We start from the raw sequence: 27,275 nt of genomic DNA on the forward strand, positions 1-27,275 counted from the left end.
AAATTCTGTCCGACTAGAAGTAAAGGACTTTTCTGACACTGATTTTGCATGGAAAAATGGAGTTCTGCTTAAAGCAACATCTGTTTATGCTAATTAATTGCCATTGATGTGTATTTAAAAATTAAGGAAGTCACTGTCCCCAGTGCCCCCCTTTCACTTTGTCAGCACCAGAGTTGTATATCACAGGAAGGGCTGTGACATACATGACATACGTCACGTGGGATGACCCAGGAATGACGTGACATACTGTAGCTGAATGAGATAATGTAGCATCCTGAATTAGTGCAAGAGGCTTTTCTCGAGGGTTGGGCCTCCCTCAGATGCGGTCTAACTGCAGCCGGATTTGGGCACAGACCACACGCCGGTGAGCTCTGCTCCTTTGCCACCAGAGGGGGATGTGATTGTATTTATCACTCGTGTCCTACCCTGCCAGCGATCTCACAAATCCGGGTAATGTTTCCCTGTGTAATGCACGCATGACTTGCTCAAACCTTTGAAAAAGTGTACCAGAGAATATTTACTGCTGTGGGCTCTGAATATTCACATTCAGATTCTGACATATCGCTCTCTGTTCAGCAAGTAATTGGGAAAAGTGATGCTGGTTTAGAAATGAATAAAACAATTCTGTTTCAGAAGCCAACTTGAAAGTCTTGACACAAGAGGAGCTCCTTACAACAACCAACCAATAAGCCAACAATGGAGGATGGCAGAACTGAGCTTTAGGTGACAGCTGGGAAAGGAGACAAACCACTGTAATACCACAGTTTAACTACATTGCTGCACTTTTTTTTTAAAAAAGGTTTTTCCAGAAATTAACTGCCCCATTTTCAAAAACCTTCTACTGCACACCCACACCTCTTTCATCTCTTCAGCAGTTTGGCAGGACAGAAAGCATTCAGAAAAGCCTGTGTGCAAGGCACTGCTGTTTCCTAGGCTGAAGATAATGATGGTGCTGAAGAAATTGCCTTACCAAAAACACAAACAAACCCAAAGAAATAAAAAACCCTGGTCCTGACTGCTCAGTGTCACCAGCAACTAAAAAAAAAAAGTCCATTGCATGTATTGTTTTAACGAAAAACAGACAAAAAGCCATTAGACAGCTCTAACATGTAGATCAAGGCTACTGCTTCTCATCGTGCACTGTTTTATTGGGAGTCCTTGCAGAAATATAAAAAAAGAGACAGAAAAAAAAGAGACAGTCAACCAGTGCAGTAAACTGGATGCAGGGATACTCAGTGTAGGGGAGAAGGGACAACAGTTTGAGGGGATGGAAAAACTTATTACAGCAGCAACCTAAATCACTTTAATTATTGCATAAAAGTTCCCATCACTGAAGACTATGAACATCAGCCTCAAGATTCCTATTTTGACCCTATTGCTATTAAGACAGAGTCACAGAGGATTTCCTGTACTTTACAGAAGAACCTTAACTACTGTTGTTTCAGACTATTTTAAAGTGGTCCTTTGGAAACTACTGAATCTGGCCTTTCATAGGATAGGAGAGGGAGGAAAAATGCAGTCAGTTGTACCATGACTGTCGTTGTGCTTTGGAAGTTTTTCTCATTGACTCTGAAACTTACTGACAACAGATAACTGCTGGCTACAAACTGAGGAACAAAAGTTTTAGCTTTGGCAGATCAAGAAATTACTGTTAACAGTTTTTGTTAAAACAGGGAAGCTGGAAACAAACTGATTTACCACTTTTCAAACCTTTTTGACAAAGACAAATCATGGCTTGCACACAGGGACTGAATAGATTGTTCTACACCTGCTGGGTCTGGTGCTGTGTCAGAGAACCATACCTGAAATAATAAGAAATGCTGACCACTATGACAAAGAATATGGTTAAGAACAAGAATACCAAGTATTTTTTGATGAGTAAAGGAAGAAGGTACTTACAATCTTCTACTATAATGTTTCCTCTAGATAATATCCCATGATCAAACTTGCTGTCTTAGGTTTAAATACTACACTTTTACTGAGTATCTTGCTCAAACACAGCTCTGTTTTTGTGCAAATACAGCATCAGATGTTTTAGGACTTCAGCAGAAGACTGCTAGAGCCAGTCTCAGTGACTGCACACCTGCAAAACAGGTAACCCCAAACAGTATAATTAAATTCCTCTTTCAGAATTACAGATGGGAAATAATAGTGTTTTTCTCAGGTGAAATCAGCAAAATTAGCATTGGGATTTCCGTAATTCCAAATGAGTTCTGGTCTTAAAATTCAGTAGATACATGCTGAGAAGAAGCAGGATTCAACACTTAGTTCTGTTGGCTGGTTGTTCTGTTGGTGTATCAACATAAAATACCTGCTTTTTCTCCCCTCATCCCATCCCCTCACACTTTGAACGAGCCATTACAACAAGAAATCCGGTCTAAATTAGGTCTTTCCCGTAAGTGTTGTGGAGGGAAAGATTAAAATCACTCATTAAATACCTCAGGAAACTAAATTAAAAAGCTTGTTTATTTTAACAGGTACTATCCTTACTGATGACTTCCCTTTAAAGAGTATTTGCTAGTTTTGGGAAACGAGGCTATTTAAAAACCAGGTTTGTATACTGGCAATTACAGTTATTTTACTAGAGCTTAAGGGAGGAAAAAAAAACCATGAGAATGGAAGTGGGAAGTGCCCAATTTGCAAATTACTGACCTGCATGCTATTCTTGGTTACAAGGCACACAGACATTTAATCATGGTCTGAAATCAAAATCTTAATGCAATCATTATGGCATTTGAAGTGGTGCAGCACCAGGTTCAAGAGATCCTGCTCTGAGGTGAATGTTGGGGTGGAGATAGCTGAACTCTGCTAATGAGGAATGGACTCCAAGTTTTGAGGATAAGACCAGGAAATTCCTCTCTGCTCAACCAAAACAAAGCCACAGAAAGGTGACATAAGATGGGTAACTAGTGTAACAAGGCAGTAACAGCAGGATTTTTTTTTATTTGTGATAGAAACTGGACTAAAGCCTCTCAAATTTCATAGTTTTTACTGTAAGAGTCACATGCACATTGAGAAGAAAAAGCTACTCTATACCAACAGATAGTGGTGGATAAGTGCAGTAGGAGCCACAGCAAAGGGAAGAACTAGAATTTATACAGAAATACCTCTTGAAGGCTGCAAGTCAACAATGTGTTCCCTTGAAATCCACAAGTGAATTAAAGGTAGACTGGCAGGAAACAAAAAAAAAAAGTGAAATTTGTAGCAAGTCATTTCACAACAAATAAAGGGCAACATCCTGCCACAACAGGAAGCAGGTAAGTTAATTCACACACTGTCTAGGTGTACTGGGTTTGCCAGGAAGTGGTTATAACAATTATTGCTGGAAAAAAAGGGAAAGGAAAAAAAAGCATGGTTATTCTCATAGGGAATAAAAGTGATACAGGGGAATCAGAAAGAAAGGAGCATTGGCAGAATTTGACATTGCCATCAGTTTGTTATAGGGGAGGATCTTACAGGAACACCAACGACATTGGTCATGATTTTTATGGAACACAAATACTGGATTTTCAAAACCATAGAGTAAATCAAAAGATTTAGATCATTGGTGAAGAACTGTAACAGCCAACCCCATCCTCCACACCAATTTTTGTTAATGTGGATAAGATGAAAAGCCTAAAAAGTAATAGAAAAATAAAAGAAACTGAAAAAAACCTGTGGTCAAAAGATGAGAGAACAGGTTTGGTCCTGTGGTGTTTTAAGCTGATGGCAAAATCCTGATGTATCCTAAAATACATCAGTGAGACAGGACTGGATGAAAACAAACTGGAGGTCAGATAATGTGGAAGTGTTTAATTAGACAGCACATCAAAAGGAGAGGAAAAAAGCTTAGAACTACATATTCTGCACAAAAGAATGAAAAAAGAGGTATCTCTGGGGATTAATGACAGTATTATAAAATACTGCAGAGTCCAGTTGCTCCAGATTTATGCCTACATACATAGACACATTGAACTTTTATTTATAATCAAAGTACAGCTCACGGTTACAAGTTTTGAACTGCTGATTGTGTTCACAGTTTATTTCTTGTCATCTGACCATGTAATTTCATAGTCTGTATACACTTTCTTCAGTATCTCTACAGTCACTGAGTGATCTGCTTTTCCATAGCCCTGCAAGACAGAACAAATGTTTATTGGACACGTACAGTAAGTCTTCAGAACCATCCAGTTCTTGTCTACACAAATGATCCAGTTGTGATTTGATACTTCAAGTTGTTCACATACAAATCAAATACAGGTTCTAAAAGAATTTTTCCTGAATTATCATATTTTTCCTGTTGTCCTTTCCAACCCCCCCCCCCAATTCAAGTTCTAGAAAATAAATGAGATGGGGTCAAGCAATCTCAAGTGAGAGGATGCACTTTTCACATAATTTCTCCATTGGAAAGCTTGTTTTAAAGTGTTTCAAACCCCTCAGCCACCATATTTGCTGAATGTTCTTTTAAACTACAGAGATTGCATTGACCCACTTTAATGTATGGGCATACAAACATCTGATTTGGCTCAGCTGAAGGAAAAGGGAATAAGGCACCACATGTGCAAACATTTGAGTACTCTTCTAGCCACTAAAGAAATCAGTCCTCATGTTTTATTTATCTGCAATCTTGCCTTAGCTCATAATTTCTTAGTTTTAAGTATCTGTGCTCTTATGCCACTGCAACTCCAAACTAAGGCAAGGTCAGATGACCCATGTGATTTTTAACCCTCATTTAAATCACTGCTCAGTGTTACTTTCACTGACATTTAAACCAGTTATGGTAGAAGTTGCCTTTCCATTATTGTCTTACATGACTGAATGTGTTATCTTGATTTCTTATAATAGAACTGCAATTTTTTTCCCTGTGAAAAAGCCTTTACTGCACAACAGTGCAGTGTACTGATTAAAACCTGTGATTTACGGGCTGCTTTCTTTTTCCAGTAATATTTCATACAACACTTCACTTAGAAGACTGAGAAAAAAAATAGCTCAAGACTGCATTATCACACAAAACATGTACTCTTATTCATCACTGACTCAGCCCCAAGAGGAACAGCTTAAATAAACTGCATTTAAACTGCACAGATTAAAATTGATGTGTTATAAAATTCACACTTCTGAAAAATACCAAATAATGCAGTTATGCCAGTTGTAAAGCAAGAGCTATAGATCACTCTTACGTTGGTAACCACTTTAAAGACCCCATCCAGCCTTGCAAATAGCAACACAACATCTACTTCAAAACAAGTCAATGACTATTTCTCTGATTTCCATAAAGCACCAGCTTAGTTCTGCTTTAGAATCTGACAACAAACTTCCAAGTCAAGAGAAGCATTAAACCAATGTAATTAATATATTAACTTCTGACCTGCAACTGAGGTCATCTGGCCTTCCAGGTCTCTGCCTGACAAGCCCTCATGGCAATAAAACTCTGCTTTTACATCATGCTCCTGTGTAAGCATCAAGGTACCAGAAGCAGAGAAACAAGGTATTTTGCACAGACAACAAAAGCAGGAGTTGACCACTGCCATTAACCCTAGTTTGGCAGCTGAGTAACATAGGTGTGAAGTCTCACCTAAAAACACAGTTGTGGTGAGGACTTAAAATTACAAGAATTTAACAGAAGAAGCACTGCCTTCCCACCCCACATAAATACTAAAGAGGTTTTTTTTTCTTATGATTCCAGGTGCCAAGAGTCATCTTGGAACAGAAGCATCACTAACAAACACTTGATACATTCAAGGCCCAACCTTCACCGCTCATCTAAGGTAAGCAAATTTGAAGTAACCATCAGTTACTATAGAAAATTAAAGGAACTTAATAGAACTATTTTCTTCCTGTCTAAATTAAAAGCCTAGAATCTTTACTCACAGTTATTACTACAGAAGCAGCTATGCTTCATGACTGAGCAACACCAGAGCCAGACTACAGCATTTCCCTACATTAGAGAAATCCTGAACACTTATTGAGTCTTTCCTAAAGAAACTGAGCTTACATGGAAATGTAAGAAGTAACAAAAATGCTATTTTTATTCCACAATACACATTACTACATCTTCACCTACTAAAAAATTCACACCTAAACTGGGTCTACTCTTCTCACCCAACACATGCACAGAATAACAGACATGATTTAGCTGGCCAACATTTTTGTTGGCAAATAAAGATCATGCAATAACTGGATCAAGTCCCTGTAGCTACAAATGGGCCATTCCTGCTCTAGCAGTAAGATGGAAAGACTGGATCCAGAGATATCTACTTTCATTTTTGTTCTTGATTATAACTTAACCTAATGCTGAGTAATAGCCAACTTTATCTTTTTGGTCTCCCACCCTAAAACTATTGTTTTTCTAATCTATCTCACAAGTGAGCCAGGCGGGTTTTCCAGTTAATGTTTACACTGTGATGAAAATTGCCAAAAGCCACCATAACTACAGAACATCAGAGACAAAAGGTTTTAAATGAATATGAGATGCACTTACTGTAGAGAGCCCAAATACCCTGATTTTCTTGTCTTTGCTATTGTGATCAATTTTCCCTCCTCCAAGGCACTTGCACTCGTATCCCAGCTTTTCCATCTCAGGATTCACTTTTTCAAATATATGATCTGCACAACAAGAATAGTGAGAGCCATTAGAATATGCACTAGGCATCAAGTATCTATTTTGCACTCATTGTCCTCCAGCTTTTTCCACCTACAAGAGAGGGATATTTCTCTTCAGAGGTATAGAAAAGTATGTTAAGTTTTATTATTTTTCCTTAGCCCATCTCGTTCTTCTAAATCGGGTTTGGGAATGGCACCTGACAGAGAGACGGGCCCGGCTTTCATGTCACACGAGGGACGTAGAAAGGGGAAAACAGGGGCTTTCTGAGCTGCCCGGGACGGCGGCTCCCGCTCCCCTCAGCCCCGCCGGGGACGGTGACGGGGGCCCCGCCGCGGCCGCCGCCCGCTCGCCCCCTCACGCCGCGGGCTGTCACGCACTGTGGAACTCGGCCGCCCCGGTGCCGCGGACGATGTCCCGCTGCTCCCCACCGCCCGGGCGCTGCAGGCGCACCAGGATGTACTTGAAGGTGCCCTCGGGGTCGATCTCCACGTCCCGCACGGCCGCCATGGCGGGGCCTGGCGGGGCTGGGGGCGGGCGCGATGGCGGCGGGCGGGGCTGCGGCCGGGGCGGGGCTGCGTGAGGGCCTCGGGGCGCCCATCGATCGAACAATGAGCGGCGTGAGCTGTGGGGCAGCATTCCTGCGGTTCACTCTTGCCTTAGTAACCGCTTTGAAGACCCCACGGGCAGAGACACTTTACACTATCCCAGGTTGCTCCAAGCCCCATCCAACCTGGCCCTGAACGTTCCAGGGATGGGGCAGCCACAGCTTCTCTGGGCAACCTGTGCCAGGGCCTCACCACCCTCACAGGGAAGAATTTCTTTCTGATATTTAATCTAAATCTGCCCTCTTTCAGTTTAAAACCGTTCCCCTTGTCACCAGTTCACTGAGAGTAAATTTTTACTGAAATATATAATCTCTTTACCGAACTAAAAAATATATAATCTCTTTACCGAACTAAAAAATATATAATCTCTTTACCGAACTAAAAAATATATAATCTCTTTACCAAACTAAAAATATATAATCTCTTTACCGAACTAAAAAATATATAATCTCTTTACCGAACTAAAAAATATATAATCTCTTTACCGAACTAAAAAATATATAATCTCTTTACCGAACTAAAAAATATATAATCTCTTTACCGAACTAAAAAATATATAATCTCTTTACCGAACTAAAAAATATATAATCTCTTTACCGAACTAAAAAATATATAATCTCTACCAAATTAAAAAATATATAATCTCTACTGAATTTAAAAAAATTACTTCCATGCAGTGCTGAACAGTATTGTATTACGAATTCTCACATTTTAAAGAGTAGGAGCTACTTTAAAACTTCCAGAATACCTCTACAAATGAATTTCAACATAACTGCTTTTAAAAATACTATATTGTAGGTCACTTCTAACTGAACTATTTTATTCTTTTCATATATACAAGTAGTAAATTATTGTTGATGTGAATTTCTCCACCTGTAACACTTTTAAAATCTAGAACTAGTACTTGAATGCAGATAGTATACTATATAAATTAAGGTGTAATTAATTAAAAGCATCAGTAAAACAGAGAAAGAGTATGTCTCATCTTAACACACATTTAGAGATACTACAAAGATAAATGTAAATTTGGGGTTAGACTTTATTTTGAGACTTATTACTTTACAACTAGAGTTGTTTCCTAAACTACTGTATTAGCCAAAACAATCCCTAATAAAAATTTCCAGTATTTTGTTGTTTCAGAGACTGTTGTTGGTTACCTTGTCTGTGCACAGAGTAGCAGCACCACTGTGAGGAAAATGAGCAGAGCCCCAGGAAGCTAAATCCTTGTTTACTGAGTTTTAGGGGATGAAGAGGTGTGAAGGGCTTTAAGTAGAAATCCATCCTCCTGTCTCAGCTGTTTGGGATTTCCAAGATAGTCAGGGAAAGTGATAAAATCTGTGTCTGAGGGAGGTCCCCTTTAGGATCCTATGTCTTAGAGAGTCTTATGGAGCTGAGGTGGCTGTTCAAGCTTGCTTTGTCCAGTAGTAAATTAGCCTGTAGAATTAGTCCTTTAAATTTGTTTCAAGTAACCTAAGGGGTCTATTTTTGTTTTGATTGTTTCCGTGTACACAGTTTATTCCTTAATTATTTTGTTTGCCAGTCTTGCCTAATATCTCGTGTTCCTATTTATCTTTCATTAAGAAAGCATTAGGGGAGGCTGCTTGTTTGAATAACTCACCCCCTTTATTTTTTACTGGAACAGAATGCTTCATTTCCTCAAGCATAGAAGCCTTTTGCGTGACTGTGGAAAACTTTATTGCCCCATTTCAGTTATGAGGCATGGAAGGGGCTAGCAACAAACAACAATGGTAAGGATGGCAAAGGAAATACTTGTGACATACCTTAGACAGAAGCTAAATTTAAAAGGAATTTGCCCTCAACAAGGAGAGCAGGCATTGGGCTTCATCTGACATGAGTTTGAGTAAATAAGTTTGTGACTTAATAATAGTCAAAGCAGAGCTTTATCCTGTTTTCCTTAATGCTTTTGTCTTCCCAAGCGTCCACCTTATCCAAAAGCGGTTTCCCACTCCATGCTGAGGTATAGGAGTTTCCTGTTGGCTTTTAGGCTGAAGGCAAAAAATTCCCTGCTGTTGGTGGGGATTGTTAGTGCGTCACTGTGGGCCTCGAGGGTACAAAGAGGATGGCGTGGGGCAACAGGGGTCTTAAACCAGAGACAGCCTGTTTTCCACAGAACTGCATGGAGGGACTTTCCTTTTGTAATGGACTTACTCATAGCTAACTGTGAGTTTGGCACTACTTTTTGAAAAATTAAGGGGTTTTTTATTTATTTGGCTGAGTGACATCTTGTCTTTTTGCAGTGGTGTCCTAAAACCCATTGTTCTGAGAAAAAGTATTGTAAACAAGTCGGGTACCAGTGAACTGATGTGATGATAATTAAGATAAGATAGTGGATGTTTTTCTTGAGTAGTTGTAGGCAAATCATAAGGGTCAGCATCGCCAGAATTTTTTACTTCTTCTGTGTTACAAATTGGGCTTGTTTTGTATTATGGTTTACAGGTTTTGGACTGACCCAAATGACTAAAATTTCTCTGTTTATGTCCTTCCTATCAGATTGTTTTAATTCGTACGGCCTTGGAAAATTCACCTATCCTTACACTGGCTTGGGTTGCAACAGTATTGCAGTGTGTGTTGCAGTGGATTAAACTGTTGGTGTAACAAAACACATTGTTGGGCTGAATTTGGTGTGTGTCAGCCAAGATACCGGTTGAGCTGGTGCATCTGAACTTGGTCAAACTTCTCTACTTACTCCAGGAATCAGAGAGATTAAAAAGAAGCAGCAAAAGCTGTGGTTCATGTGGCATGGTCTGATAATTGGGTGTAACTATTGTAGCTACTCCGGTTCATTTTTGTAAAGGAACCTGACGTCCTGGTACCTGCTGTATGTACTTCCTGAGCATCTCGAGAGGGATAAAGCAGGTTATAGCCTTGTGTTCTCCACTGTACCCCTTGTGAGAGGGTGACCATGCTTTTTCTGCTTAATGATTTCTCTGGGAAATGCTAATAAATGTCAACTCAGTTTGAGATTGTGATAGAACAGTTGATGTTACCATATTTATAGAGGTTTGATGAAAATAGGTGGAGGACTGAGACATTGTGAGTGCCTGCTGAGAGAATGTGTTCCTGTGTGTTGGGTGAAATGTTTGGGTGATGGAAACTGCTGATGGGGACGAAGACATTCTTGTCATACTTAACTGCATTTCTGCTGGGCTTTGTGGTGGCATTAAGGCTGTGATGTTTGTATTTCTTTTAAAGCAACTTTATAGAAACACCTTTAGGGAAAAGTTAATTATGCAGTAACTGATGGTTACAAAGAAAACATCAGTAACTTCCCTCCTCAGTAACCTAGTAACAGAAAAGATCCCTGAAAAAGCCTGGGTTGAAAGCCCAAATGGGGTAGCCCTTATGATGGCATATGAGACTTTCTGACTTGTAGTTAAAAGCTAATTTGGCCTTGAGGGGAATTATTCAGAAATTATAATGGATTATTGCCAACTGTCACTTATTTTATTAATGTGGATTGAAATGAAGGATGGGGAAGAGAAGGTGAGGCTGTTCTGCTGCTGTATATGGAGATATCAAAGCCAATTGTAATTGAGCAAGTTCAGGTCACAGAAGTCACCTGGCTGCAGAAACAGAGTTCAGATCTGATAGGCTTATCCTGCCAAAATCCAGGATCAGTTTACTGTGTGGGTCTCAGATCTGCTATTTCTTGTTTGCTTTCAGTGCCCAGACTACACCAGTGAACTTGTAGGACATCTTAAAAGAAACCAACTGGATTGCAGTTCAAGATCAAATGTAGCATTTCATTTGAGAATAGGCAAATAGGAGTATCCTAATGTCAAAACATCTTGGTATTTATTTTGATATTTAACCTCTAAACGGCAAGTGAGTAGAAAAGGAACATTGTTGTGCTGCAGTGAAGTTTAACACGGGGTTCTCTAAAGCCATTAGACCAATCCAGGTTCCCAGAGTCAGGAAAAGGGAAGCAATCACACTGAACTCCAGCTGTATAAATTTTTCCCTTTATTAAGCTCCTTGACAGCAGAGCACAAGGTGTAGGGATATATTTGGCTCCTGATTGTATTACAGGAAAATATTAAGGAAAGAAGTTTGAAGTAGGGGATTTCCATCACATGTAACAAACGAGAGAGAAAATAAAATGTGGGTCAATGTTCAGCTGTACTTTGCAAATTTTTTTTTTTATCCCAGAGTGGGAGTGCAGCCTGGAGTTGAGCAGAAGAATACCTAATACACTGGTGCAAATGAAACACACTCTTGTAAGTTGTAATTATCATGGACATCAAAACACCACAGGTCTGCCTTGCTGCTTGGCTCACACAATTTAATAGGATTTGAATAAAGATTTTTCTTCAACAGCTGTTGATTAGCAGCTCCTCAGATTAGTGAAGAAGCTGGAACAAATTCAGGATAATAACATTATCTGTCTTATCATTAACATCTTTGGGATCTGTGTATGTATATAGCCAGTCCAGGAGCCAGAGCCTTGGTTTGTGCACTGAAGGTTAGGAATCCAAGCCAACCTCTGGCATGCTGGAGTATAAAGGGCTTCTTCTGGGCCTTTCATACCTTGCTTTGATGAATAATGCTGTCCTATGATCCCTCTCAGAACCTGAACAAGGTCTGATGAAAACCAAGTCTTTTGTTCTGCTCCTCACAGAAGGCAGTTTTATAACCTCATTGCTCTGCTGGTTAGAAACACCCTCTAATTTTTGGTCTATATTTACTCACAAATTGTATCCATTTGGGGTTTTTGTACCGACTTTATCCCTTTATATACAGAAAACTTGTTTACTTTTCTGAGCCTGTTGCATCCTTTCTGAGCCTTCCTAGCTGCTCCTTCTTCCCTAGGTTTAAACACTGATTTCTAATGGACACCTGGAAAGGCATTTCTTTAGAGGGGACTTTTTGGAATATCTCCACCCTTTGAAAAGCCTAGAGTTTGCTACCAGGGGGTGTCATTCTCCTGGTTCTCCTTCTGAATGACCATAAATATCACCTGCCTGTCACAGGATTGTTAGTCTTTGAAGTACTGAATGAGTGCTCCTGCCTTGAATCCCCTTGTTCAGTGAAACCAGCCCACTAGGTTTGTTTCCAGGGCTCTGCTGTCCTTTGGTTGTCCTTCCCTGCTCTCCGTGTCCGTGCCTGGCACCATATGTTGGGGGCATGATGGAAGCAGTGTGCAGGTGATGATTCCTGAGTCCCAGCTGTTACCCTGTGGTCTGCAGAGACAAACAGTGTGAATGAGTTGTTTAATTGATCAGAGTTCATTTGTGTGGGATATGTGACATCCTGAATAGAAGGGCCTTGCAGCTGCTTTTCTTCAAGGTAAACTTACGCGTTTGCACTCATGGATTAGAGATATGAGGCTAGTTTGAATGGTGGGTTTAGGGCTGGAAGTACTCAGCTTGGAGAGAAACCATGTCCTTCCTTTGTCATGGTGTTGGGACTACATTTCCTAGGAAGAAAATCAGAATGAAGGAATGTGGAATCTACTAGTGTGAAGGCTTACCTGCAGAATTCTGGACATAAACTGAACTTTTGTCCTTTGACTTAACCTTTAGATAAACCTTTGTCTGTCTTTGACTCTAGAAGGTATAGAGCAACTGCGCTGCTAATTTCCTTATCTTTAAGTAAGCATAAATCTGGATCTTTCATTTTATTTTGGCAGTAGGGCAGCTTCCCCTCTGTATTTTATTTGTATTTATTTGTTGCTTAGAAGTACAAATAAACTGAACTCCTAACTGCTTTAAATAAGAATGTTGCATGCGGGCCCAGAATTATTTTATAAATGATAGCTGGCAATTCCCTCCTTTCCTGCTGATCCAATGCCTATTATAAAAATTATCTTATCTTATTATTACTTCTGTCATCTAAATAATCAGGCTCTGCTATTGTTTGTGATTATGTGTTGCTACAAAAGATGAGTAAATGCCTATTGATAAATGAAAGGGGAAAAACCCCCAACTAATATATACCAGGAAGGATAAATATAGAATCAATCATTTAGTTTGGAAAAAACTCTTAGGATCAGAGTCCAACCATAAACTTAACACTGCCAGGTCCACCACTAAACCATGTCCCTAAGCACCTAAATATCTCCAGGGCTGGTGACTGCACCAGTTCCCTGGGCAGCCTGTTCCAGTGCTGGACAACCCTTAGGGTGAAGGGTTATTAATGGGGTCTGTGGGGTGGGATACATGTTCAGCATCTGAGAAAATTGACTTTGTGGATTGCTTTTTAGGCTCAAGTATGAAAGTGCAGCAGTTTCAGGGGAGGTGACACTCATTCTTCCTGATGAGTCAAGAAATCTAAAAGTGTTGTAAGAGCAAAATGTTCACTGGGAAAGTTAAAGTATTGTTTTCATGCCCCAGGAAATAAGGAAAGTCCTAATTATCTTGACACCAGTTAACTGGAACTTTAAAAAGCCTTGTGGTGCCATGGTTTTTTTTCTCTCGGAAATGATAATATCAAGCAATTTAATACCAATGCTTTCAGTGTTAGTGATGATTCCTTTGTTCTTGAAATAACTCCTATAATGCAGCAATTGAAGTACTCTCCACTAATGACCTTGTGTTAAACATACCTGCCCTAAAAAGTAATTACAAAAGTAATTACATCTGATAGAAATAAATTTCTTTCTTTGAATAATTCATGGTTGTGGCAAACTTGTGGTGGAGTGGCTAAAAGTGCTCCTGAAAGAGTATTTAATTCAAGAGCTTCTGTTCTCTCGTGGTCTGACTGAGAAAAATCAGGAGTAGTGTGAATCATGTGCCTTTGCCAGCTGTTGTTGAGTGGGGTTTTACTTCTCACTCCTGTGCAGTTGTTCCTTGTACTTTGGTCTTCTGGCTTGAAGATTTCAGATACCAAGTGATAAGACCTCACTCCACAGAATTCCAGTAGTTTTGGTGATGGTCCTTTTCTGCTGCTTGGTTTTATAGATGGCATCAGACAGTGATGATAATCTCTGGGGCTTGGCTTGAAATACTGAGGTCAGTATCACCCAAACACTTTTCAGATACATGATCCAAAACTTCTAGGTCCTTCAAAAAATGAGGCTCTCTGGTTTGTGATTTGCTGCAGATAGCATTTGGAGAGTTTGTTTACTGCTTGTTTCCCAGAGAAAAAATTAAGGACTAACATCTCTGACTGTCCTTGACTGAAGCTTGCTTAATAGACATTCCTTTCTAGAGCAGCACGGCTCTTGAGATGGGCAATTTGGGCTGAAAACTTATGGAGAAATTTGAGAAATCATAATATTGAAATTATAAGATGCTGTATTTTATGATTTTTAAAAAATGTTATTGAACACTGATTTGGTTACGGAGTCAAACATGTTAAATTCTGTGTCCATTGATGTGTAAAAACAATGTTCCTGGAACTGACTTAATCACAGAAGAGAACAGATCTGAAGCTTAGAATTTGTAAACAAATGTTGAGGAGTATTAGTAAAGAAGGGAAGCTACTGCCTCTTCATCCTTTTTTTGTAGTCTCTCCCTCATAATACTGCAAATGGAGAATGGAAGGTCATGTCAGAACTCCAGTGCTGCCCATAGTTCACATACTCTCTAAGTCAAAGCAATGTTTTCTGGAACAGAGCTAGGCAGAAGATATGCAAAGAATCTGCAAAACAAAAAACATATCTCATGATGGCTGTTTTTACAGTACCAACCACCTACTTAATCTCCTAATCCTGAAACTTGCCCTCACTCCTCTCACTTGCCAAAAGCTGTAATTGTCCTGTTCCTCAGAGCCAGCATTCCCATCAGTGCCACTTCTGGGACATCTCACCTGCCCAGAGTGTGGGGCTGTGGAACAGAGCTGGGCAGTAAAATCAGCAGTGCTGGGTCAGTGCATGTGTTACATTGCCATTCTTTCCTGTGTGCATGAAGGGTAGCAAGGCTCCAAGACCTTCTCTGCCGTGATTTCCAACACTGGAATTAGAAATAATCAAGTTCTGCATGGGATCAGTTCCACCTGCACCCATGGACTGCCAATGTGTGATGTTAAGGCCTGCCCTGCTTTTATCTTAACTCAAGGTGTGCGTTGTTGTTTCCTCTGCTCCTTTGCTTTCTTTGATGTTTCAGTGCTCTGAATCCCAGCTGGCCCAGTGCAAGTGATCCCTGGCCTCAGGGTGGATTCTTCAGTGGGTATTTTTGCCTGTTTGGGGGAAATTGAGCACTATGAGTCACAGCAGAGTTCCCGAAATAAGAAGGAGAGATAAGATTTTCTGGCTCCTGGGGTTCCACTCCAGACAGAGTGGAGACTGTCTGAGGCAGCCTTGCAAAATTCCAGCGCCCTGGTAGCAGTTGCACTGCCTACCTTATTCACACTTAATGAGACACAGAGGCTAAGAAGGGATGAGTATGTTTTTGGAAATTATCTTTGCTTCCCATCTAGACCTCGGGGAAAACTTGTGTCTTAAACCTTTTGTCTCTGAATTTTTGAAGAATTAGCGTTTAAAGCTCCTCTCCAAACAGGAAACACCTTCTCTACTGGCACCAGAACTCCTTTTCCCCTCAAGGCTGGCTAAAGCTCTTATTTTTCCTCTTCTAGTGAGCGTCACTGTGGGTGAAGCTGGACACTTTTCCATTACTTCAAAATGTCAAGTGGCTCTACAGCTCTTTGCCATGGAATAAGTGTCTGTTATACAAAACATTTTGACATAAGTAGTTACCAAGTGTTTTAATTTAGGAATGAGGAATATACCTTCTAGGAGAGAGATGGAACTGGATTACTCAGAGGTACTTAATGCTCTGGTTTTTGTCTGTTGACATAACAGAATCATTAACATTTTAAAAAAGGAAGACTTACAAATATGTAAATGCAGATGTAATCTTACCCTGTAGGTGAAGAAAAAGTCTTTTCTAAAGACGTGGAAAATGAAGCTTTGTCTTTTTTTATACTTACAAATAGATGTCTATATATTCTGCTTATCTGAGATCCCACCATATTCTGTATTTGTCTTGGATTTGTGATTCCTGCAAGTTCAACAGAGAACTTTAGATAATGCGAAATAATTTGCATTTCATTGAATTTTCATAAGCTACTGATAAAGATACTGAAAAATGTTTTTCAAACCAAGACTTGAAATTTCCAACAGAAAGGTAGACTCTACAAAACTCCTGTTTTAGCATTTCATGGTTTCTTTCGAAAATTTTCCTTTAAAACTTTGTCGCTACAAATCAAGCCACCACTACTTGTTATGCGCCAACTGGACATAAAACATTGTTGATCACATGCCTCCTAAGTACTCTGGAATAACTTTTAGGTTTTAGGAGGTGGTAAAGATTTTCCTCCATCACCCTTTTGTACAGTGGGGTGGGAATAAAATAGTTCTCTTGGACAGAGAGTGATCTTTGAAAAACTGCCCTTTGAGTAGTGATTCCATCTCTTATATGCTCATTTTATGGTGATTTCAACTAGGCATTGTTGCACTTGTTTCCTCATAAGAATGTCTCATGGGACATTATTAAAAGTCTTAATTATAACAAACCATAGTCCACTATTGTTTCTTTGTTCCTGACTCAACCTAGACCACAAACTTGATTGATCTGCCAGGAAGAGATCAATTCTATCAGTGTCAGCTGTTCTGAACAGCTTAGCAGCTGCCTGCTGATTTTTCAATTGTTTTCTTTAACATTTTTTAGTGTTATTCTGGTATTTTTCTAGGAACTCACGTGGAAGGCCCGGCTTCTAATTACTTTGATCTTCCTTTCCTAGACACAGAAAGGCAATATTTGCTTTTTGCCAGCCCTCTGACACCTTTTCCCATACTCCCAAAGGTAATTACTGGGGTTTGGATCCTTAAACAGTTGCTTGATTGCCTGTAACTAATATAAAGAGTCTTCACTCTGGTCTTTCCTACTCTAACCTGTTCTCTTTTCCTGGTGCATAACACTTTTGCAGTGAGTATCTATCAACTTTTCTCTGTATAAAAGAAATGCCATTTGACATGTCCTCTGTCCATTCCTGTCCTTTAAATAGCAGACCCCCCTGGGGTTTGTTGTTTTTACTCCTAATATGTTTATATAGCCTTTTCTTACCTTCTCTATCTCATAGTGGCCTGCTAAGGAAACCCTCCAACTAGAAAATCAGTTGCTATTAGATAATCCCTGTTAAGCACCTCTGTTTGTAAGGGAAAAGAGGTGATCTGGAGTATTCCCATTCACTTGTAAAAAAAGCTTGTAAAAAGCTGGGCTTACACTTGTGGAGATGAAAGCCCGGAGTGTATAAGAAAAATAAGTGTTCAGCATTTCTAAAAATTTGCCTAAAGTTTAGAGTCTCCTATTTTTCTGGCAGAGAGGAATTGTATTAATTTTAAGGAACTATGTCTGTGCCCATGTAGTGTAAGAGGAGAGTGGACAACTTCCCAGCTCTGTACAGCACCAGAAAGGACCCTCTTATGTTCCCAAATCAAGTGGCAAAAGAGGAAAAAAGCATGAATGTGAAATAACTGTGGGAAGAGAACAAATCAGGAACATGGAAACCAGCTAAGGGGCAGGCTGCATGGCATTGCTAGCTTGATTATCTGCAGCTCAACCTAAGTAACTGTATCACAAATATTTTTCCTGAAATATGTATATAACTTAGGCCATATTTCCAATATGAGCTTTAGCTCAGAGGAATCCCAGTCTTCCTGAGCAATAGGGTTGAAATTTTAAGTGCTTTTGACTTTTAATAAACAGGTTCTAACTTCTGTTGCGCTTTGGAAAATGCTTTTCAGGCTTTTTTTTCCCCTTTGAAAATTTTGCATGTGTTCATCTTCCATGATATTACAAGGAAATAAAAATGTAATCGGTGAATGGCAGAATTCCCTGGGAAAAACCAAAAAGAGCCCCCTCTCAGTGTATAAGGGAATACTGCCAACGAAAAGAGTCAGTCTTTTTTTAGTCTGGAATCTTTACAAGCATATTGCTTTTAGGCTTTGGTGTTTTGTTATTTTTTGGGGAGGGTTCTTTATCTGCTGCAGACAGGAGGTCTCAGATAGCCCACGTGAAGGAAGACTATTGTAAATTCTGAAATATTCTCTTCCTTCCTCCGGAGATTCCATTGGCAAAGCAATTCTGCTGAAGTTTTCCCGCTCGGCTTCAGAGCTTCTGCCATGACAAGGATGAGCACTTACCAGTAGGAAGCTCATTGAATGATTTGGAAAAGGGAATATCCAGGAAAAAAAATGTAGGGTTTTCTGGCTCCTGAGAGGGTATTTTTCTATAATGTCTATAATTATAGCAGCTGATCAATGTTTTAGAAAATAAAAAAAGCCTGATCTATCAAGACTCATTAATATTAATCTGTGTTACAATATTGTTTACAGAACCCCTGGGAAATTATGCCCTGCTGCACAAGGTACTGTACAGGTGCTTTAAAAGCACCAGCTCCTGTCTGTTTTCTTCAGGTGGTAAACCTTCCTAACAGAGAAGGGTTGGCAAACAGGGAGTGTTTTCATTCCCAATTTACAGCAGAGCCTAAAGACGTAGCAGTCCTGACCTGGTGCTGCCTGGAAGGCTCTGGAAGTCTGGTTCTTCTAAGCAAGGCTGGCCCAGGCCAGCCAAGAGCTAACCTGAACTTTCCAGAGTTTCCTGATGGTCAGTTTGTGTTTCTAGCTTTGCTGGTTCACACCTGCTAGGAGGTGTTCCTCTCCCTACAAATATGCAGTATGTTGGTTTTAATCCTCACACTCTTCAGTAACTAACTTTGAGACTTGCTTTCTAGATCTTTTTTTTTGCGATTTCCATATTTTGTTAATAACTGAGGCTGTTTTAGAACATACTCTTTATTCTATGCTCTTTTTTGAGGTGGATTCCTTTGATGGGCAGAGATCTATTAAGATGTGGCTAGGTGACAAATTTTTTTTTGTGAAAAAATTGGGAATTGGTCCCAACTGAGATGTTAGCTTGGAATCCAGGAGTCACTGTTGAGTTTTTTGTAAGACAAGGCTGAGGCTCCAAAATAAGAGCTCCAACATGCTCTGTATAAACTATAATTATGCTTTACAGATATGAAGTGGGTGCTACCCTGTGCCCTCCTGTAGCTGACAACCCTTGTTGAGTCCTTTGCATGTTGAACCTCATTAAACCTCATCCATAATGGTGAAGCTTTATGCAGTAGTGTAATTAATCAGTGTATACACAATAAATGTGCATGAATTCAGTGTATTGTCTTGTCCACCTGAAATGTTATGTGCACCTGTTCAGGAATTGTAACTCTATTGAGATCAGGATATTGGAGCATATAGTCCAAGTGAAATCCACATTCCAAGCTTGACTGCTACAAGTGACTGATGAACCTGTACTGTGAGCAGGACTGTAGAAGAGAATTAGCAATCCTGGGACTGGCAAACCTTCCCACAGATGAGAGCTCTGCACAGTGTGCTGTCCACAAGGAAGGGCTTGTCCAGTGCTGCAGTTCATCTTTTACTCAAACTTCGTTAACCAGCTTTGAGTGTTGGTGCCTTTCCTACTGAGATACCAGAAGAACTGGCACCTCCTTGGTGCAAAACACTGTGCCAGGTGAAAGACTGGAATCTGCTTATTCATGCAGCCAACTTGAGCTGTCTCCCTCCTCCTTGATATCCTGGAATTGTGTGTTTCTGTCAGTAAGAGCATGTAACGTGTGGCACTTGGCAGTTTGTCAGCACAGTGTGTCTTTCCTGGAGGGTTGATTTGTCAGGAGAAAAGACATCCGTTTTAAGGTGAGGGAGGGCCAGATCCTGGGATTTTCCAAGATACTTTTTTCCAAACGCCTTTCCTGTCTCGTGCAGGAGTGGCTGGTTGAGGGAATAAAAGGCAGGGGATTACAGAGTCGAGGCACTTGGAGCTGAACTTGATCTTCAAGTCCGAGTTCATCAACTTAGCCACGGAAAGGAGCCAGTGAGAAATATTGCAGAGGAACTTCTGCCACGGGGACTCTGCAGCTGCAACCTGTGAGTAGAAATGCACTGTGCTGTTCTGTTTAACTGCTCAGCTAAAAGAGAGCTGAACAGCTGCAATTCTGTGTTCTTTAAAGCTGTTCACTTTTAAAAGATATCTTGATACGAAGAACTGCTTTAAAATGAATAATTTCCAAAAAATTGAAAGTTTATTTAAGTTTTTAGAATAATTGTTTCAAAGCATGTAGAAAAAAATTGCATAGGCAGTATTTTATATTGAATTGTAACAGATCAGTGTTTGTTCTTTACAAATGTGTTTCTTTGGTCTCTCAGAGCCATCTGCTTTAAAAGATAAAGAAGAGAAAACACTCAAACATGGTTTGCTTGTGGTTCCTATCTCTTCTTACTTATGGTAAGTGTGTATTGGTCCATGTAGAAAACTATTTGGATGGTAATATTAATGTGACTGTTCTGTTTGAGCTCAGCATTAAAAGAACTTTTGAACCTGCCCTAACTAACCTGAGCCTGGGTTCACACAGAAGCACCTCTAGCTGCAATGGCACGTTTCCCTGCTTGCCTGTCAAATCCATACTTGGTTCCCATAGCCTGCTGTGAAGTCCCAAAGCTTTCTGTGGCCAGACATAATTTCACAGGCTGAAGTCCCTGTACTTGGATCTGACAAGCCTGGTTTGAAACTTGCCAGTTGATTATTTATAAAATAATTGCCATTAATTTTTATGCAGTTTCAGATATTGACAAGGTTACAATATTTATAGAGCTTTATTTATCCTTTTCTAGAAAGAGAGGAGGGGAAAAGTCAGACACCAACTTTTGGACATCTTTTCATTCTAGGACTTACAGTGCTGCAGGGGGTGAATGGTTGGACATACCATTATTCAGACAGAAACATGACCTACAGGGAAGCAGAGGAGTGGTGCAAAAAGAGGTATACTAACATGGTTGCCATTCAGAATAAGGAAGAAATCAACTATCTCAATAACTTCTTACCCTATAATCCGGGTTACTACTGGATTGGAATCAGAAAAATTAATGATGTGTGGACCTGGGTTGGAACTAACAAAGAACTGACAGAAGAAGCAAGAAACTGGGCTTCAGGTGAGCCAAATGGCAAAGGGAACAACGAGGACTGCGTGGAAATCTACATCAAAAGAGGGAAGGATGATGGCAAATGGAATGATGAACAGTGTGAGAAAAAGAAGATCGCCTTGTGCTACACAGGTATGGAGTGATAAAGGTCATTCTAGTGTGTCCCTGTGGAGGTGAGATGGTGGGTGGGATGAGTTGTTTAGTCTTACATATTAGCTACCTGATTTTGTAAGCACTTGTACACTTATGCTTGCTTTCAGGGTGGAGGTTGTCCTTGTTCTAAGACTTAGATTTATTGTTCCTTTTGCATTTTGAATATTGCTAATAACTACCTGAGAACAAGTGGTCTTGGGAGTTTCCAGCCAGTAGAATCCTTTCACTGTGAACTAGTCTGTCAAAAGTGTGCATTTCAGGATCCTTTCTGTGAAGTTACAGGATAATCTTAAGTACCAAACCCTTTGATTTTGTTTTGCTATACAAAGGGCTTGCTTAGTGTCAGAAAAATAAACAAATTGCTAGCCACATTTCCTTAGTGGCCATTGTTGATTCCTTTATAATTTGCTGTATTATGTTTTTCAGCTTCTTGCAACCCATCTCTCTGCAGTGGCCGTGGAGAATGTATAGAGACTATTAACAGTCACACCTGCCATTGTAACCCTGGGTTCTATGGCCCTGAATGCGAGTTTGGTAAGATTATTTCATCCTGCTTTTTGACCAGCTCATGCTGGCTGGTGTTCATTTTGGCTTGTTGATTTAGCTGCTCATACCCCTGACTGTGTTCCTTCTTGTGCTTCTCTGAAGTTGAGAGTTGTGATCCACTAAGGAAACCTGAGCATGGGAGCCTCGAGTGCAACCATCCATTGGGGAACTTCAGCTACAACTCATCCTGCACAGTTCAGTGTGAGGAAGGCTACGAACTGACTGCACTGGAATCTGTACACTGCACCTCCTCTGGGGTCTGGTCTGCCCCCCTTGCAGCATGCAAAGGTGAGCTTTCTGCCTTATACACAGCTCTGTAAACTTGTTTCTCTGTCACTACATAAAAATTGAACTCTTGCCAATTCCTTTGGAACTAATTATGTGGTGTGGGTGCTATTTTGTTTCACTACATGGGTCTCTGTTCCTGAAGGGATGAAATGGGCAGGATGAATGTTTTGGCCCTGGCCAAAAACATCTTTCCCTGCTTGTAGGGAAAGATTTTTCCACCACTTAGGTGGGAACAGGGAATGGAGATGACCCACCTGTGAGACTGCTCATAACAGGCTAGTTACACCTGACTGTAGGAATTATTTTTTGAAGTGCTTGGCATAGAATAAGCTACAGTTTGAAGCAAATAAAAGCATCAAACATCACCCAACAGGAATCAAAATCAAGTTGCTGTTATGAGCTGTGAATGAATTTACAGTCTTGCTTTAAGAGTCAGTTTTCCATTTTGAGATATTGCCCCTCCTATCTGTTTTCTGAAATGGCAGCACAGTAGATTTCCTTTCTAAAGCTGCTCCCATTTAGTGGGTAGGTTGATAAGTTTCAGAAAAGAAAAAAATTTGATTTGTTACAAGCTAAGCTCTGTGCTGTCTCTTGTTCTCTTCAGCTGTGACCTGTCCTGCCTTGGAAATGCCTGCCCATGGTGCTGTGAACTGCTCCCATCCCTCTCTGGAGCTCACCTGGGGTACCATCTGCGAGTTCACCTGTGAGGAAGGCTTTACCCTGACAGGACCAGCCACACTGCAGTGTGGGTCTTCTGGGGCCTGGGACAGGCAGCAGCCATCCTGTGCAGGTACCTTTCCCTACCCCTGCTCACCTGAGCACTCAGGGCTGTCAGCATGGGCGAGTGGTTTTCCTGGGGCCTCTGTGCTGATTTCTGTTGATCTCCTTGCGTTGCAGCTGTGAGGTGTGAGGCTGTAAGCTGGCCAGAAGGCGGCTCTGTGACCTGTGATCCTGCAGATCTCACCTATGGCTCACGCTGTGAGTTCCACTGCAATGAGGGCTACGTTGTGGATGGCCCGTCCAGCACTGAGTGCACAGCACAAGGACAGTGGTCAGAGCCAGCACCAAGATGCAAAGGTGAGACTTACTGAGTTGGAAACCATCAAATAAGGCTTAGAGTAGATCAAGGAATCTGAAGAGACCTCCTCATTCAAGTGCTGTAGAGCACTTTTCATAAGCAGATCTCAAGGCGAGGTCATTTCACCTCTTGTATTAATGAGGAAACAGCAGTGCAGGGAGACAAACAACACTTGGGAACAGTGTCCCCAATACACAGGATGACAGGCTTTTGGAGTGGAGTGTTCTGACAGGAGCTCTTTATTCCCTAAAGCCCAAGTGGGATCCAGTGTCCATTTATGCAGTCCACTGTGGAGTATAATCTGGAGCCATTCCCAGGATAGCTTGTGTGCATGTCTGGGGACTCTGGCTGCACTGTGTAGATGCTGAAATCACTGTTTCTGAGACACTACTAGGTCTGAAGGGGAGGTGCTGTGGCTCTGTAGGGAACAGCTTCAAGCAGGGCATGTTCTTTTGTCAGCTCACAGGAGAGTGTTTATCTTGACCTACTCCAAACTAAGTTCTGTTCTGTCTCTTGTACTTTTCAGCTATGACCTGTCCTGCCTTGGAAATGCCTGCCCATGGTACTGTGAACTGCTCCCATCCCTCTCTGGAGCTCACCTGGGGTACCATCTGCGAGTTCACCTGTGAGGAAGGCTTTACCCTGACAGGACCAGCCACACTGCAGTGTGGGTCTTCTGGGGCCTGGGACAGGCAGCAGCCATCCTGTGCAGGTACCTTTCCCTACCCCTGCTCACCTGAGCACTCAGGGCTGTCAGCATGGGCAAGTGGTTTTCCTGGGGCCTCTGTGCTGATTTCTGTTGATCTCCTTGTGTTGCAGCTGTGAGGTGTGAAGCTGTAAGCTGGCCAGAAGAAGGTTCTGTGACCTGTGATCCTGCAGATCTCACCTATGGCTCACGCTGTGAGTTCCACTGCAATGAGGGCTACGTTGTGGATGGCCCATCCAGCACTGAGTGCACAGCACAAGGACAGTGGTCAGAGCCAGCACCAAGATGCAAAGGTGAGACTTACTGGGTTGGCAAATGGCAGTTTGCTGGTCACTGGGGAACACATTGAAATCCATATTCCTTTAGGGTCCTGGCTCCAGACTAAGTTATGCTCCTATGTTTTCAGCTATGCGTTGCCCTGCCTTAGAAATGCCTGTGAGCTGCTCCCATCCCAAAGTCAAATGAATTTGAAAATAAAGTGTACATCTACCAGTGCAAACAATAGTGCCAAGGGCAGGAAATCCCTTAATGACTCTTAACCATTTCTTTCTGTGTTTCAGTTGTACAGTGTGAACCACTGAGCTCTCCTGAGAAAGGCTCTATGGATTGCTCACATGGTGCTGGGATGTTCACATACAACACCTCCTGCCACTTCAGCTGTCTTGAGGGATGGAATCTCAACGGCTCTCATGTTCTGGAGTGCAGTCACTCAGGAACCTGGAGTGCCAGCCTGCCCACATGTGAAGGTATTTTACCTGTGACTAACCACAGAGAGGTGGCACTGGGTTTCTAGTCAGATGAGATGGGGAGGGGTGGTGGTGGTAATACCAACCAGTGAGCTAGAACATCTAGTGAAGTCCATGAATTGAAGAAAATAGAGGAAGGAAAAAATACTAAAAGATCTTGGTGAAAAATGTTGATTTCTTATCCAAAACCCGAAAGCTGCAACCTGATTTCAGGTTGTTTTGTTTGTTTTTTTCTTAAAATATTTCTCATGTTGAGCTTTTTTCATGTGAATAAAGACAAAGGCTTTTCTAGAGAAACGGAACCTTGTGGGAAACTCTGCATTCGTCTGTTTCTCCGTGGAAAAGTTTATAGATTTTTTAATTTGGTGTGATAGTTTCTTGGATGAGCTCCTCAGCCAAAAGACCTCACAGAGCTTTTCTGTCAGGCTGCGGTTTCAAAGGACAGGAGGCTCAACCTTGCCTTCTCATTCAAGGAAGTAAGAGCTCCATCACTGTCTTCAGTGAGAACACCCTGAGCCTGCCTGAAATGCTTGAGATCCTAAAACCTCAACTCCACTTACGTTTGCTTGAGTGGAATTTAGACCCTTGAATAATTTCATTATCTCAACAGTATTGGTGAAAGAGGAAGATGGCACACAGGGAGTTGAAATATGAACTGAAACATGAAAAATAAAATGAGCACAAATTGCCATGTGAAGCTGGAGGTTAGACAGGCCTTGTAGGAGCTTGTTGCCTTGCCATCACTTTGTCAATGGGTGGGTTAATTTTAGTATGCAGCTTTTTACCTTGTGTACAGGCTATGTCCTGTCTCTTCAAGAGAAAACTTAAGGGTTACAAGCTGCAGTTCTGGTTCCTCTTGAAGAACACAAGGAAAGGGAAGAAGTAGAGAGGGCTTCAAAAACCACACAGGCCTCTTGATCTCACTGAAACCTTTTCATCCTTTCAGCTCCTGAGCTAGTCAGCTATGTCTCTGTGGGCATAGCAGCCACATCTGCCTCCCTGCTGTCCATGGCATCATTCCTCCTTTGGCTTGCAAAGCGCTTCCGGAGAAAAGGTGAGCAGTTGGTCTGGGGCCACTGGTTTTATTTACCTTCCTGTAAAGTTTTCAGTGGAGAAAAAGAAATCAAAAAAGCCCCCCAAAACTCCCAAGCCCTATACCTTGCTTTTTGAAAAAGTGTTAATTCCCGTACTTTGACAAGTTCCAAATTTGTTTTCAAAGACCCACACATGCCATGCCTGGCTTTTGGATGAACATCTGAAAAAGTGAAAAAATAGTAAAAAGCAAATGTGTAGAAAACAAGAATTAGATGAAAAAAGCAGCACTTTATTTATTGGTAGCTCCTTCCAGGGAAAGTGAATGAGAATTTGAGATGGGGCTAATGACACATTAATAACTGCCTGTGAGATTTATTGATCGATAATGACATTTTTTGAGATATTCAGAGTTTTTTAATAGAAGAAAATGTTTGCATGAGGGGGCTTTTGTCTTGAAATCTAATACCTTTTCTTATTCTTCTTGCAGCAAAGAAATTTATTCCTTTCAGGTAAGTTGTGTCTCAAAAAGCTACATGAAAAACAGCACCATCCCTTTGCTAAAATCCATTTGATATAAATCTGTTGTCATTAAAGTACTTTTCATTCTGTATTTTACAGTAACCAGCATGAAACAGCCACTGAAGGTATTTTCCAAAGTGCTGGCCAGAATGTCTAACTCAGGTGTTTCAGGTAAGTGCATGAGAAGGCTGCACTCCCAAATTCTCTTCCTTTTTATCACACAAGCAATCAGAGCTGCTAATTGCTATACCATTGCTGAAACAGCAATACGTGCCTTGGGGTACCTAATATGCATCTTGGCATTGCATGGAAATTCCTAACAAGACTGATGGATTTATTGCATTAGAAATAGTTATTCAGCTCCTTAAGGATGATTGTGCTTGGGGTTCTGTCCAGCTGCATATAGTATTAGTAACATTTTTGTGCAGTTTTGCTACCTGCTGCATACAAAATTCCTCTGAAATGAGAGCAAATACAAATCTATGCCAATTTTCTGATTTATGGAGGAATTTTATTCTCTCTGCAGGAATGGAAGCCACCTTTGTCTCAGATTTCTGGAAGATGAAGCTGCATGCAAATCAGCAGCTGTCCAGATGTTTTTACCTCTTGCAGTACAAAAGACCTTGTGTGTTTGCTCAGAAATTTTGAGCTCAAGCTGTCGGGCATTTCCACTGAAGACAAGCAGAGAGTAAAACTCTGGCCTTCTGGCAAAATACTGTCTGCATTCAGTCATGTAGTTATGATAACTGGGAGCTTGCCATCTCCTGTCCAGATGGTGAGCAAAGAGTGCACTGCTGCCTAAAGAGGAGGCTGGTTCCTCCTCTGCTCTACTCAAAGGTACCGAGGTGAAGTGAAGACATGCATTATTTCACATCACTTACTACACTGCTGGAGGTGTCTTCTCTGGAGTCATATGGGTTATGCTGGCAGAAACAGAATGATCAGTATGAAAAAGTATTCATTGAATGGCTTTGAAACCATTGATCCTGGTTTTTGGAAGTCAGTTTAAGAGGATGTCCCAGTCAATAAATGTACCTGTGCAGATACTGGCAATTATTT

The 27,275-nt window shown here is 41.0% G+C and overlaps 2 protein-coding genes across 4 annotated transcripts; one reads left to right on the forward strand and one right to left on the reverse strand.

Annotated features, from left to right (window-relative positions):
* The first annotated feature begins 30 nt into the window (after positions 1-30).
* Positions 31-26,856, forward strand: SELE (selectin E). 3 transcript variants are annotated; one of them, XM_032697248.1, is made up of 18 exons: positions 31-3,257; positions 5,666-5,747; positions 8,831-8,936; positions 16,840-16,952; positions 19,931-20,092; positions 20,372-20,450; positions 20,891-21,277; positions 21,725-21,832; positions 21,947-22,132; positions 22,737-22,922; positions 23,030-23,209; positions 23,737-23,922; positions 24,030-24,209; positions 24,477-24,662; positions 25,609-25,716; positions 26,185-26,206; positions 26,316-26,387; positions 26,743-26,856. In XM_032697248.1, the coding sequence occupies exons 6-17, from the start codon at positions 20,414-20,416 to the stop codon at positions 26,371-26,373; spliced, it is 1,824 nt and encodes a 607-aa protein (XP_032553139.1). In that variant the 5' UTR covers positions 31-3,257; positions 5,666-5,747; positions 8,831-8,936; positions 16,840-16,952; positions 19,931-20,092; positions 20,372-20,413; the 3' UTR covers positions 26,374-26,387; positions 26,743-26,856. The 3 variants fall into 3 exon arrangements, with proteins under 3 accessions (XP_032553139.1, XP_032553141.1, XP_032553140.1); XM_032697250.1 differs by lacking the exon at positions 16,840-16,952; XM_032697249.1 differs by lacking the exons at positions 8,831-8,936; positions 16,840-16,952.
* Positions 3,773-7,160, reverse strand: LOC116791346 (14 kDa phosphohistidine phosphatase-like). The gene is made up of 3 exons (XM_032697260.1): positions 6,961-7,160; positions 6,461-6,585; positions 3,773-4,112 (listed from the first exon to the last, which is right to left on the reverse strand). Exons 1-3 carry the CDS (start codon positions 7,088-7,090, stop codon positions 4,020-4,022), a joined length of 348 nt encoding a protein of 115 aa, XP_032553151.1. The 5' UTR covers positions 7,091-7,160; the 3' UTR covers positions 3,773-4,019.
* Positions 26,857-27,275: the final 419 nt, after the last annotated feature.

The sequence above is a fragment of the Chiroxiphia lanceolata genome, chromosome 9 (assembly GCF_009829145.1).
Source record: "Chiroxiphia lanceolata isolate bChiLan1 chromosome 9, bChiLan1.pri, whole genome shotgun sequence".
NCBI classification, from domain to species: Eukaryota; Metazoa; Chordata; class Aves; order Passeriformes; family Pipridae; genus Chiroxiphia; species Chiroxiphia lanceolata.

Bases quoted from the DNA above. Each gene is read 5' to 3' on its own strand.
- LOC116791346 (XM_032697260.1), bottom strand. From the start codon at position 7,090: ATGGCGGCCGTGCGGGACGTGGAGATCGACCCCGAGGGCACCTTCAAG. The intron at 6,586-6,960 runs GTGCGTGACAGC...CTTGTTGTGCAG, and splicing joins CGGGGCGGCCGAGTTCCACA to ATCATATATTTGAAAAAGTG. The intron at 4,113-6,460 runs GTAAGTGCATCT...TCTGTCTTGCAG, and splicing joins GGGTATTTGGGCTCTCTACA to GGCTATGGAAAAGCAGATCA.
- SELE (XM_032697248.1), top strand. From the start codon at position 20,414: ATGGTTTGCTTGTGGTTCCTATCTCTTCTTACTTATG. The intron at 21,278-21,724 runs GTATGGAGTGAT...TATGTTTTTCAG, and splicing joins GATCGCCTTGTGCTACACAG to CTTCTTGCAACCCATCTCTC. The intron at 23,923-24,029 runs GTACCTTTCCCT...CTTGTGTTGCAG, and splicing joins GCAGCAGCCATCCTGTGCAG to CTGTGAGGTGTGAAGCTGTA.